The sequence below is a fragment of the Eumetopias jubatus genome, unplaced genomic scaffold, assembly GCF_037043125.1.
Source record: "Eumetopias jubatus isolate StellerSeaLion01/CBP00866 unplaced genomic scaffold, mEumJub1_p1.0 scaffold_4, whole genome shotgun sequence".
Classification (NCBI taxonomy): domain Eukaryota; kingdom Metazoa; phylum Chordata; class Mammalia; order Carnivora; family Otariidae; genus Eumetopias; species Eumetopias jubatus.
Window position 1 is genome coordinate 58,747,756 of NW_028274810.1, and position 14,522 is coordinate 58,762,277.

The 14,522-nt window shown below is 41.7% G+C and overlaps 1 protein-coding gene across 1 annotated transcript in view; it reads left to right on the plus strand.

Moving 5' to 3' along the window:
• Positions 1–12,753, plus strand: part of CYP2J2 (cytochrome P450 family 2 subfamily J member 2) — a 34,984-nt gene extending 22,231 nt beyond the window's left edge. Inside the window, 3 exon segments of the mRNA XM_088022978.1 lie at positions 210–397; positions 6,420–6,558; positions 12,575–12,753. Coding sequence (XP_087879104.1) covers positions 210–397; positions 6,420–6,558; positions 12,575–12,753 — 506 coding nt within the window.
• Positions 12,754–14,522: the final 1,769 nt, after the last annotated feature.

The following is a 14,522-nucleotide window of genomic DNA, read 5'->3' on the forward strand; positions in this document are numbered from 1 at the left end:
CAGAGCAAGAGTTCGCAACCAGATATGTCTAAAACCCAGGTCCACTTTTCACTCTGAAATACCTCCTGAGAAACCAGTCTATAGTGCCTGCTATAGGTTTAGCCTTTTTTTTTTTTTTTGCCACTTTGATCCTGATTATTCCATTCTTCAGCTTAATCAGGCTTAAGGAAGGTTGTGGAATAATAGAATAATAGAACCTTCTTTTCCAGAAAAAGTCCACGCTGAGATCGACAGGGTGATTGGCCAGTCACAGCTGCCAAGTATAGCCGCTCGAGAGTCCGTGCCCTATACCAAAGCCGTCATTCATGAGGTGCAGAGAATGGGAAACATCATCCCCCCGAATGTGCCCAGGGAAGTGACAGGTGATACCACGTTTGCTGGATACTACCTGCCTAAGGTAACCAGGGACTCCCAGCCTCAGATCTTCAAGCCCATCTTTTTAGATAGTAGAAACTCTGAACTGAAAGGGTAACCCATGACTCTTGTCCTAGGGAATCACTTAAATGGGAAGAGAGATATATTACACCTGAGATAATATTAGCTTTTTTCCCTATTTGTGGTCTTTGGAACATTAATTCAACTAGACATTAATAGGTATTATGGAGGGGAAGGAGGATTCCTTGGTCAAATATGTTTAGGCAAAGACTGGTTTTTCTTTGCTGTGGGATGTCTCAGTTTTTTTTTTTTAACCATGTGATGTACATTATGGATCTTTGTGGGGCTACAGCAAGCAGCTGTTCTCAGTCAGACTTTGCCACAGGGCCCTTTACTTTGCCAGGGTGGAGCTTCTCACAGCACTAGGGACCTGCCAGACCTGGAAAATTCTGCTTCATAATCATGGGGTTATAGAATATTAAAATATGAAGGAACATTTGAGACTACCTAGGCCAATATCACATTAAGGCTGGTGTTTCTAGCATGCTATTCCCCACAAGTATTTTTCCAGCTTTTACCTGCAACCCTGTAGTGGGACTATCGCACAAGGGAAACCAACAGGTGTGTGCAATATTAATTATTTGAAAATGAGAGAAGGGAACCAATGCTTATTAAGCAAGGAGTATGTGCCATGGACTCCATAGGTTCTTTCAAAAGGTCTGAATCAGTCCTGAGAATAAATGTTATTTCCATTTCATAAATTTGGAAGTCAAGGCTCAGGAGTGATTAAGCTTGCATAAGATAGCTCAGCTACAAAGTGACAAGAGTTGAGTTCCAGAAGCAGATCTATTTTGTTTCCCAGGCTCATCTTTTCTGTACTGCACCATGTTCTCTCCACAGGAGTTGCTTTACTGGCACATTAAAAGAGTCTCTCTGCAATTGCTTTCAGTTGGTCTCTGTTAAATTCCTGTCCTCACAAAGGAAATTCTTTTTTTTTAATTACTTATTTAAATTCAATTAAGTTAAAATATACTGTAGTATTAGTTCCAGGGGTAGAATTTAGTGATTCATCAGTTGCATATAACACCCAATGCTCATTACACATCAAGTGCCCTCCTTAATGTCCATCACCCAATTACCCCATCCCCCCACCCCCCACCCCTCCAGCAGCCCTGTTTATTTCCTAGAGTTTACCATCTCTTATGGTTTGCCTCCCTCTTTATTTTCATCTTATTTTTCCTTCCCTTCCCCTATGTTCATCGGTTTTGCTTCATGAATTCCACATGAGTGAAATCATATGATGTTTGTCTTTCTCTGACTGACTTATTTCACTTAGCATAATACCCTCTAGTTCCATCCACATTGTTGCAAATGGCAAGATGTTATTCTTTTTGATGACTGAGTAATATTCTGTTGTTTATAATATACCACATCTTATCCATTCATCTGTTGATCAACATCTGGGCTCTTTCCATATTTTGGCTATTGTGGACATGGCTGCTATAAACATTGGGGTGCATGTGCCCCTTCAAATCACTAGGTTTGTATCGTTTGTATAAATATCAAGCAGTACAATTGCTGGGTCATAGGGTAGCTCTATTTTCAACTTTTAAAGGAATTTCCATACTGTTTTCCAGAGTGGTTGCACCAGCTTGCCCTCCCACCAACGTGTAAGAGGGTTCTCCTTTCTCCACATCCTCATGAACATCTGTTGTTTCCTGAGTTGTTCATTTTAGCCATTCTGACTGGTGTGAGGTGCTATCTCATTGTGGTTTTGATCTGTATTTCCCTGATGCTTAGTGATGTTAAGCATTTTTACATGTGTCTGTTGGCCAATTGTGTGTCTTCTTTGGAGAAATGTCTGTTCATGTCTTCTGCCCATCTCTTGATTGGATTATTTGTTCTTTGGCTGTTAAGTTTGATAAGTTTTTTATAGATTTTGGGTTAATCTTTATCTGATAAGACATTGGCGAATATCTTCTCCCATTCTGTAGGTTGCCATTTAGTTTTGTTGACTGTTTCCTTTGTTGCACAAAGTTTTTATCTTGATAAAGTCCCCATAGTTCATTTTTGCTTTTGTTTCCCTTGCCTTGCTGCCTCTGAGGTCAAAGAGTTGCTACCTATGTTCTCCTCTAGGATTTTCATGGATTTGTGTCTCACATTTAAGTCTTTCATCCATTTTGAGTTTATCTTTGTGTATGGTGTAAGAAAATGGTCCAGTGTCATTCTTCTGCATGTGGCTGTCCAATTTTCCCAGCACATTTATTGAAGAGACTGTCCTTTTTCCATTGAACATTCTTTCCTGCTTTGTCAAAGCTTGGTTGACCACAGAGTTGAGGGTCCATTTCTGGGTTCTCTATTCTGTTCCATTGATCTATGTGTCTGTTTTTGTGCCAGTACCATACTGTCTTGATGATTACAGCTTTGTAATAGAGCTGGAAGTCTGACATTGTGATGCCCCCAGGTTTGGTTTTCTTTTCAACATTCCTCTGGCTATTTGGGGTCTTTTCTGGTTCCATACAAATTTTAGGATTGTTTGTTCCAGCCCTGTGAAAAATGCTGATGGCATTTTGATAGGTATTGCATTGAATGTGTAGATTGCTTTGGGTAGCATAGACATTTTAACAATATTTGTTCTTCTAATCCATGAGCATGGAATGTTTTTCCATTTCTTTGTGTCTTCCTCGATTTCTTTCATAAGTGTTCTACAGTTTTCAGAGTACAGATCCTTTACCTCTTTGGTAAGGTTTATTCCTAGGGAAGTTATGGGTTTTGGTGCAATTGTAAATGGGATCGAATCCTTGATTTCTCTTTCTTCTGCCTCATTGTTAGTGTATAGAAAGGCAACTGACTTCTGTGCATTGATTTTATATCCTATGACTTTGCTGAATTCCTATATCAGTTCTAGCAATTTTGGGGTAGAGTTGTTTGGGTTTTTTTTTATTTTTTATTGTTATGTTAATCACTATATATTACATAATTTGTTTTGGTGTAGTGTTCCATGATTCATTGTTTGTTCATAACACCCAGTGCTCAGAGTTGTTTGGGTTTTCTACATAAAGTTACATGTCATCTGTGAAGAGTGAAAGTTTGACTTATTCTTTGCTGATTTGGATGCCTTTTATTTTTTTTTTTAAGATTTTATTTATTTATTTGACAAAGAGAGACACCGCGAGAGAGGGAACACAAGCAGGAGCAGTGGGAGAGGGAGAAGCAGGCTTCCTGCAGAGCAGGGAGCCCAATGCGGGGCTTGATCCCAGGACCCTGGGATCATGACCTGAGCCAAAAGCAGACGCTTAACGACTGAGCCATCCAGGCGCCCTGCCTTTTATTTCTTTTTGTTGTCTGATTGCTGAGGGTAGGACTTCCAGTACTATGTTGAACAGTAGTAGTGAGAGTGGACATCCCTGTCGTGTTCCTGATCTTAGAGGAAAGCTCTCAGTTTTTCCCCCTTGAGGATGTTTGCTGTAGGTTTTTCGTATATGGCTTTTATGCTATTAAGGTATGTTCCCTCTATCCCTACATGGCAGAGAGTTTTTATCAAGAAAGGATGCTGTATTTTGTCAAATGTTTTTTTCTGCATCTATTGAGAGGATCACGTGGCTCTTGTCCTTTCTTTTATTAATGTGGTGTATCACACTGATTGATTTGCAGATGTTGAACCCCCCTTGCAGCCCAGGAATAAATCCAACTTTGTCGTGGTGAATAATCCTTTTAATGTACTGTTGGATCCTATTACTAGTATCTTGGTGAGAATTTTTGCATCCATGTTCATCAGGGATATTGGTCTGTAATTCTCCTTTTTATTGTGGTCTTTATCTGGTTTTGGGATCAAGGTAATCCTGGCTTCATAGAATGAGTTCAAAAAATTTCTATTTTTTGAAAAAGTTTCAGAAGAATGGGTATTAATTCTTCTTTAAATGTTTGGTAGAATTCTGCTGGGAGACCATTCGGCCCTTGACTCTTGTTTGTTGGGAGATTTTTGATTACTGATTCAGTTTCCTCACAAAGGAAATTTTGTTCTCAAGAGGCCCACCGTCTGCGGCCATACCACCCTGAACGCGCCCGATCTCGTCTCAAGAGGCCCACCAGTCTTAAGATCTCGGCAGACAGCTCTCCTCTGCCCCCTAGGGTCCTCTCTGCACATTGCACATTTACAGTTCCTTTTCTTTTTCAAGGCCTTGGTCAGCCTCTGTGGATCAAATCCAATTTGTCTAGGTCCCTCTGTGTGTGTCTTACCTGGAGTCTCTCTCAACAGGCAGAACCAGAGGGGTTTACCCATTCTATACCTATTCCTACAGCTGTTCCCATTCACTGTTTTCTTACTGATTGACATCTTGTGGGTGAAGGCTGAGGTCTAAATTATTTCACAGGTGCTGTTTGCACTTTTCCAGCAATTCATTTAGCTCAACAGACTCATTCTACCACTGATTTTTACTATTAACTTTAATAAAGACCCTGGGAACTGAGATATCTAATTGACTGTATCTTGTAGAGGCAAGGAGCCATAGCTCTGAAATGAACTAGACCTTGTACTAATCATTACTCTATCTCCTCCCACTGCACGACTCTGGGCATGTCACTTAATGTCTCAGAGCTTTGATTTATTTATCTGTAAACTTCTTCACAGGTGGAGATAAAATGAGATCATTCATGTAGTGTTTAGTATAGAAAGTGCTCAAAATAGCAGTTCTTTATTAATTTAATAAATGTCCATTAAGCATATAAAATGCCCCCATCTGGGAAAACAACTCTGAATGAAATAATCATGCAAGTATATAGTCACAAACCATGATAAAGGCTCAGCTGGGAGAACTTGCTGGTTTCCATAAAGACATAGGCCAGCTGGAATGGGGAGGAGGAGCAGGAGTGGTCGGAGAGGGCTTCCAGAGGGAAGTGTTGTTTGAGCTACGGATTGAAGGGTGCTGGAGAATTAGCTCAGTGACAGAGTAGAGAAGAAGGGCGTTCCAGGCAAGGTGAACGGCTTGTAAAAAGGCCTGGGGATGAGCGGAAACATAGCATTTTTGAGAAGCTGAAAGCAGGCCCCTGTCGTGTGAGTACAGGCAGAAGGAGAGTGGTCTAGACGGGGTTTCAGGGGATGGGTCTCTCCCCTAAAGGTGGTGGGAAGCTATTGAAAGTTCAGTATTCAACTTGTGGGGGGGTGGATGGGTGTGGCATCAGTAAATCATATTCAAACCTCACCCTGCTTTTGAAGTGTGGAGCAGATTGAAAGGCAAGAGGCTGTGGGCACAGTTGGCAGCTCTTGCAGGAGGATAGGCAAGGCAGCTGGTAGCCTGGACCAAGAGGCAGGGTGGACGTAGAATGGAGGTGACAGAATCAAGAGACATTTAAAGAAAAATTGAGCAGCCTCACTGAAGGATTGGATGAAGGCAGAAAGAGGGAGAGGGAGACAATACGGGGGACTGCTGGGTTTCCTTCTACACACCTGGATGGTACACACCTGGATGGAGAGTGGTTCCTTCTACACACCTGGATGGTACACACCTGGATGGAGAGTGCTTCCTTCTACACACCTGGATGGTACACACCTGGATGGAGAGTGGTTCCTTTCACGGAGGTACCTGACTCTATTATTCAGCCTCCTAGGGAGTATACCAGACCCCGGAGGGAAGAGAATGGGAGAAGAAGAGAGGAATGAGAGGAATGAGAGATCTTTTACCTGGGCACAGCTGCCATAGTTATCACTTCACGGAGCAGCTGGGTGGGTTCTGGTACAACGGTACTGACTAGCCAGCTGTCGTGTTATTCTCTCCTTCATGTAGATATGTCCCTGTGGAGAGACCCATTCTGCAGTCAACGGAAGCTACATTTCCCTGGTCAAATCCCTGCAAGCCCATCATTTTAAGCTGTCCCATCACAAAGAGCAGGCGCCTGGGTGGGTGGGTAGGGGATTGGGCTAAGAAGACAGTGAGTTGGAGTGGGGTGTGGTCAGGCACTGGCCTAGGAGTCAGGGAACTGCCACTCTTCTGAGTAGGTGTGTTGTGTGGGTCAAGCCTTGCCTGAGTCTTTGCTGCCTTCTCTATGGGACCATGATCCTGACCAATCTGACTGCACTGCACAGGGACCCTGCAGAATGGGCCACCCCTGACACGTTCAATCCGGAGCATTTTCTGGAGAATGGACAGTTTAAGGAAAAGGAAACCTTTCTGCCTTTCTCAGTAGGTGAGTTCTAACTAATAGGAGTGTCAGAATCCAGAGTCCCTCCCCCTGGTCTTCTCCCTGCTACACAAGCTACACAGAGCCCACACTGTGGAATATGTGATAGTCTGCTTATCATTAACTTAAAAATAAATATAGATTGGTTGTCTGATCCACTATCATTTTGCTGATGACTCTAAGGCTCAGAAGGGGAGGAACTGGAATTTGATGACCTGAAGCCCGAGGAGCACACCCGCCCTGAGTGTATCTGGGCTGATTCTGATTAGATCTTCTTTGTTTTACCTTCACTTCATTCTATGTCATCATTGTTCACATTGGACAAGTCCCTTCATAATAGGAAAGCTGCTATGAGATGTAGGAATACCTTTCAGTCTTCTGTCTGCAGTAGCTTCAAGTTTTGTATTTCAGTACCAAGTCCCAGCCATATATTTCAAGGATTGTAATTATTCTTGCCTCACTGGTGCTTTGCTATTGAGAATTTTATCATACCCTCTTAATTACAGACTTCATTTGCAAGCACATTATCTCATTTAATCTTTGCAGCAACCCAGTTATTAATAATTAGACAGGAAAGTGATCAGTTATTTCCATTCTTAATATAAGGAAACTAAGAATAAGAGAGTTGTTTCTTATCCAAGATCCTGCGCTCAAGGAATTGGCAGAACAGGGCCTAAGACTCAAGGCTTTATACTTCTAGTCCACTGCTCTCTTTACCACAACCAGAATGTAACTCATCTTCCCACTTAAAGGCCCTTCCACTTTGATTCAGAATTCGTTCCATAGGCATCAGTTAGCATATGCATGCATAACAGGCAGTCCACAAACTCAGTGGCGTAGAGCACTATCATTGCTTACAAGTCTATAGTTCAGCTACAGGTAGCTCTGCTGGTCTTAGCTGGGCTTGTTTATGTGTTTAGGAGGTCAGCTGGTTGAAAAGCTGATCTAGGATGACCCCAGCTGGAACAACAAAGCTTTCCACGTTCTCGCTCATCCTCTAGCAAACTAGTCTGGTTTGTTTACATGTTAGTGTTAAGATCCCAAGAGACAGAATGGAAACACACAATGTCTCTTAAGGCTCAGGCTGCAAACTGACATTCTATCACTTCCACTGCATTCTGTTGGCCAGTGCAAGTCATAAGGTCAGACCCAATTAAGGGAGGGGAAAATACTATAATTTTTGGTGGGAAAGGGTATGAAGTCACATTGCAAATGATGTGCGCACGAGGAGAAGAGGGAAAATGGAGTTGTTTTTGCAGTCTTATCGCTGTGATTGAGAAGAATGAAATTCAAAGAAGGCAAACAATTTGGGGATTCCCACAGGAGGTGTGACAGAATGAGGATTAAATAGAAGAAATAGAAATCTAAAAAATCCAATGAGTTAAGACAATGTCAACACACTGTTTTTTTCCCACCCTACTCCCATCTTTGGAACACAGTTGCTTCTCCTTGTTCTTGGTCTAGCATCTTCTGAAGACAGCCTCCCTGAAAGAATGAGATATGGACGGCTCCTTCTCTTTTCTTGGGAAAAGATGACCATGTGTGAAATCACTACTTCTGCATAGCCAGGGCATATTGTGAAGCTATTATTGCAAATTTATATTTTCTTTTCCTCACTGAAGACCTTCCAGGTTGACCTGATATAGCAGCAGGCAGCTTTATGAAAGGCAAGAGTTTGGTTCCTTATTTTTCAAATAAAACCATTTGGTCATAGAGGAACACCTAGGTCATCTCTCATTTTACCAATGGAAGAATTGACCTTGTTAGATGGTGATAGCCAGGTGGTGGGAGTACTAAGAAGATACCAGTTTCCTGTGATCCAGGTGGAAGCTTAGAAAGCAAGTAGTCTTCATTTTCATGCTTTGAAAAGTAAATTCCTACTTGTCATCTTCTTGGTATCATTACCCAGCCGGCCACATGAATCAGTTCGAAGAGAGATTATTTCATGGATTTGACAGGTGGGAAAAATTTAGCTCTGTAAGATGAATTTGCTCACTACCCACAGCTGGTTACTGATGGAACCAGTACTTTAACCCTGGTTCCTGACTCTCTGGGTCCAGTTTTGTCATCATACATGGATTCTTCTAGGAGAATCTTAGTATTTACAGGACAGCCAACTAGGTACCATTTTAACAAATTTCCTCCTCGTGCTATGTGTGATGGGTAAAGAGATAAAGACGGAGGGAACAGAGATGAATGAGACACACGCTGGTAGGAAAGAGGCCCCCCAAAAAGTAATAGCAGCATAATTGTGCAACACGTTTACTAAACACTTCTGCAAGTGTTACCTAATTTTACTTCCTCAACAGCCCCTTATAGGCAAAGGACAAAATGGAGGCATGTATACATTAATGAGTTTTCAAGAGTATTTAATTACAAGGGAAAATACAAAGTAACACATGCAGCACACAGAATTAACTACAGAGAATTATACCAGTTACAGTGTCCAGGGGAATCCCCACAAGGACAGTGAGGAAATATGTCAGAATGTTAACAAGGGCTCTTGTCTGGAATTACAACCATCTTTTACATTTTTTATTGTCTTCTTTATACTTTTTCACGCATTTAAAAAAAATATCTGCCGGTGAATACGTATTACTTAAGGAGAAAGTAAGTTATCACAAACACACACACACAAAAGAGATGGTGGTAGTGAAACTGTGGGAGGTTGTTGCAAGGGAGGGGATAACAGAAGCCTAGAGCAGGTGTCAGAGCACAAGTGAGATGAGGTGGGGTCTGCACAGGTCGGCTGTGGCAGCGATGAGAGAGAAGTTATATACAAGGGATACTGGTCCAATAAGTAAACCCACTGACAATAATGGGAGGAAGTTACAAATAGGGAAAGAGAGAAGATAAAATGAACTCTGTGGTGTTGAATTGGAATCAGAGGTTATCAATATGAACTCAGATTTCTGATAGGTAGGTAGGTATAGAAATAAATATAGACGTACACATGGATGCATATATATAATTTAAATATATCCTCACATTATATACATACAGATTCCCCAGCTCTAGCCACTGATTCACTGAGAGCAACACTACCCTGATATCAACAAGCATGTCAAATGCCCAGATCTTGGTTTCTAGATATCATTACCCACTAAAAGGAACTTGGGACTTCTAGAAAGATGGCTAATTCTAGGGTTGGGGAAGGGAAAGTGTAAGATGATCCTGAAACACACTGTTGTGCCCAAAAGTTAAGGAAATACCAGCTTGAGTGGTCATCTAATGGCCAAATCTGGAACATCTTGAGCATCAAAACGAATAATAATAACAAATTATAACCCTCTGAATAAAAATAGGAATCTCTGAACTCATACTGATATAAATAAATGAGTGGGAAAATGGGGATGAGGGAAAGCATTTCCTTTAGTAGAATTCTAGCTAAAAGATGTGGAAGGAATGACAGAATTTTAAAGCTCACGATTTGGCAACCATCAGAGTAATAAATAATTTAGCCAAGAAATAGCAATGGAAACTAGTGGATGAAAGGTCTATGAGGAATGGTTTATTAACATAGTCTTAAAGTATTTATTAGTTACAAAGAGAAAAAGAATCATTTTATAGGGGAGAATTTGGTAAACACCACCTTAATCAAGTGATCAAAGTTAACATCACCAAAAATGGGACAAATCAAAATTCTGGACCACCCAATAGGATGAAATGAGAACACAGCCTCACTTTGGTGCTATTCTTTTCTTTTTTTTTTTTTTTTTAAGATTTATTTATTTATTTGAGAGAGAGAGAATGAGAGAGAGAGCACGAGAGGGAAGAGGGTCAGAGGGAGAAGCAGACTCCCTGCTGAGCAGGGAGCCCGATGTGGGCCTCGATCCTGGGACTCCAGGATCATGACCTGAGCCAAAGGCAGTCGCTTAACCAACTGAGCCACCCAGGTGCCCCTTGGTGCTATTCCTATCAGAAATGCATGACCCCCCAACCTGAATCTAATCATGAGGAAACATGAGAGGCATTTATCAAGTAATTTGTCATCTTCAAAAAAGCCAGTCATATAGACCTGGTGTGGATACACACACACAAACACACACACAATGGAATAGTATTCAGCCATAAAAAAAGAATGGAATCTTGCCATTTACAACAGCATGGATGTAGCTAGAGAGTATTATGCTAAGTGAAATAGGTTAGAGAGAGACAAATACCATATGATTTCACTCATATGTGGAATTTAAGAAACAAAACAAATGAGCAAACAAAAAAAAAGAGAGAAGCAAACCAAGAAACAGACTCCTAACTAAAGAGAACAAACTCATGGCTACCAGGGGGTGGGGAGCAGATGGGTGAAACAGTTGATGGGGATTACGGAGTACACTTGTGTGATGAGTACCGAGTAATGTATAGAATTGTTGAATCGCTATATTGTACATCTGAAACTAATATAAAACTGTATGGAATTAAAATGAAAAGCTCAGTTAAAAAAAAAAAATGCCAGTCATGGAAGCTGAGGAGTCACTTGCATGACAGCCAAATGCAAACAGTTGATACTCAACTGGTCCTTTTCCAATAAAGGGCATTATTGGGACAACTGGTAAAACCTGATTGAGGATCTCGGGGGCGAAATGATGGTAATGCATCATTGTTTTCCTGAATTGGTGGTTATACTGTAGTTATGTTAGAGAATGTCCTTGCTTTTAGGAAATACATACTAAAGATTTCATAGGTAATGTAGACAATGTACTTTCAAATAAATAACTCGGAAGAAACAAGTTCTATGTATTATTCTTACAAGTCTTCTGTACTTTGAAAGTATTTCAGAATAAAACGCATGATATGGAAAGTATCACAGTAAAGAACTATAATATACAGAAAGCTATTTTAGTAATGCTGCCACTGAAAACATTTTATTTAAAGGTAGTCTTAAATTTTATTCTTCCATTTTTTGAGAATTAACTAGATGAAGTTAATGCTAAGCTATTTTACAGCTAGAATGTTTATTATTATCCAGGTAATGTGTTAAAATACTTTGTTTTGCTATTTAAGTTATTAAATTCTTTGGTCTATTTGGATTCAGTGTGTAGCCCACACAATATATAAAATAAGGTTCCCATTTTATTTTTAGGTTTTTTTTTTTTAAGGAGTAGGGGACAGAGGGAGAGAGAGAGAATCTTAAGCAGACTCCACGCCCAGCACAGAGCCCAACACCGAACTCTATCTCATGACCCTGAGATTATGACCTGAGCCAAAATCAGGAGTCAAACACTTAACTGACTGAGCCACCCAGGAGCCCCTAAAATAAGGTTCCCATTTTAAACACAGGCTCACACACACTCACACACACACACATACTTCCCCTGATGCCCAAATCACATGGCTAGAAAGTGGGAGGATTCAAATTGGATGTCCCTTCTGCCTCCAGTTCCTCCCTAACAGGGCGTGGGATGTGGCTAGGATGGTGCCAACTGTGGGCAAACGGATGCAGCAAGGGCCCCCCTGGGGGAAGGACCGCTCTGTGTAAGACTATTCAAGCAGAGAGCCTGAGATAATTCCAATGCAGAGAGCCATCCATGGCCGTGAGATCCGCAGTCATTAGGGAGGAAAACATGACATAAGGGAAAGCAATCTTGCATTTTAGAAACCCTGCTCTGACATTTATTGGCTTATACTTTCCTACAGTTTTAAGGAATGAAAAAAATCAATCAACACAGAGTTTTTTGTTTTGCTGGCTAATGTTGTTGTTTGCTGATTGATTTTGAAAAGCCTTTCAGCTATACATCCACTTTTGAGGTCAACCCAGGCCTCCCTCATCTTTTGTCCTACACCCTGTAGGGTGTAGCTGTCTGAGGGTCAGCTGTCTGACCCCTGAAAGCATTGGCGTTTTCGAGTCCAGACTTACACTTTGGCCTGGGTAATTGTCAGATTAAATGAGCCTCTGTACATAAAGCTATGGGGCCTACCAGCCCCTTCTTCTGCTTAGGTTTTGTAAGAAGTTGAAGATGTCGGTCCCAGGCTGGGCACCCACACCAGTTGGGAAGATGACTTGTCTTATGCTTTTGTCTTTTAGGAAAGCGGGTATGCCTTGGAGAACAGTTGGCCAAGTCTGAGCTGTTTATTTTCTTCACTTCCCTTGTGCAAAAATTTACCTTCAGGACCCCCAACAATGAAAAGCTGAGCCTGAAGTTCAGAACAGGCCTCACCATCTCCCCAGTCAATCACCAACTCTGTGCAGTCCCTCGGTCCTGAAGTTGTCGGGAGGGAGAGGAGAAAGGAACGCAAGAAGTGCCATGTCCTCTGAAGACACTGGTGCCTGCTCAGAAAGGAGGTGATGGAATGGAAAGTGACTCTGAGGGACGATCATAGGAACTGAACTCAGGAAGCATGATCCAAATCCCAGCCTTGCTAGCAGATCTTTTATGTTGTGAATGATTTACCTTTTCATCCAAGAGATGAAAAGCAGATAATGATTCCTCCTCTGAAGAAAGAGCTGCTGTGAGAATCAGAGGGAATAATGGACTTTGAGTGGTTTGGGAAACCATACAGCTTATCATAAAAATTTTAGCTGAAATCGGCCTCTTTCCTGCTTGCTTCTTTAGACAGGGATTTGCTTCTAGCCTGTGGAGGTGGCTCAGGTCACAGTGGTGCCAAATGATTGGTAAGAGTTAGAATTTGGACCCTGGGACAGCCAGAGGCTGACCACAAATGCTCTCACACTTGGTGGCACTGTGCAGGCTTTATCTTGCTCCCACCTTAGAATGGCTCTCTGGGAAGTCAGCCAGGCAGCTATCACTCCCTATTTGTATTCAGGTTTCTATGAGAAAGCAGTTTCTGTGGTTTACCTAACCTAAGGAAACACTACCTTGGCTTTGGAATCAGAACCAAGCAGAGTGTGACCACTACCAACTAAACACGGGGAACAGGTTTGGGAAACAATGTGGAAATATGTTCTGCCCTTAAGGGTACCTCTTTGTCTTAATTCCTCTATCAGGCATCTCTTCTCAAGCTGTTCACATTGGATTTAACTATGGGGTAGATGTAAACTTTTCTTGCAAATAGATGGTCAGCTTTTGAATGGTTAAGTATTACCAGCCTAAATTCAACTGGGCCGTGGTGCAGTATTTTATAGCAGGGAACCAGAAATGCCAGAATCCTGCCCAATCCTTCTGCATGTACTTGCTGAGGGGAGACAATGGCCAGAAAATTGAAGGCCAGGTAACACTGATGGTCCACAGAGTTTTGACGCCAACCCCAATGCAAACAAACACAAAAACGCCTGCTAAACTGGACTAAACCATATGGAAGATCTTTTTTCCTAAGGTAGAGACCTTGTATGCTTCTGCCTGCTCTTCTGGAACTCTGCTACCACCATTTAAACAGGCCCATGTAACCCCAATGAATGATGAGAAATACACGGCCCGGTCATTGCTGTTGCAACCCTAGCTGACATCTTGCTGACCACCAGAGCTGTTCTAAGACCATCTGAGATGAGCTGGACCCAAGCATATCCAGCAGCTGAACGCAGACGCATGAATGATCCCAGCTGAGATGAGAATTGCCCACCTGAACCCAGCCTAAACTGCCAACCTTAGATTTATGAGTTAAATGGTTATTGTTTTCAGATGCACTGTTACACAGAAATTGCTAACTAATACATTCCTTGAGGGTAGGAACAGTATCTTATTCAAGAACAATGCCTGAAACATGATAGGGCTCAAAAAAATAGTGAATTAGTAAATAAAATAAGGTAGAATAATTATGGGCTGGTGCTAGATTGCACCTATCACTCCAAATCAGATCTCTGCCACTACCCCTCTGTCCTTGTCACCTCATTCCAATGACCTATTTCTCAGTCCTCATGCCAATTTCTCTAAAATCCTTCAGGAACACAGTGGAGGAATGCAAGCTTGTTCTTACCTCACTGTTCCATTTCCCAGGTGGCTGTTCCATTTCCCAGGTGGCTTTCTGGAATGGGGCCACCTATTCCTTTTCCCGGTGCTTACTTCTCAAGAATAGGC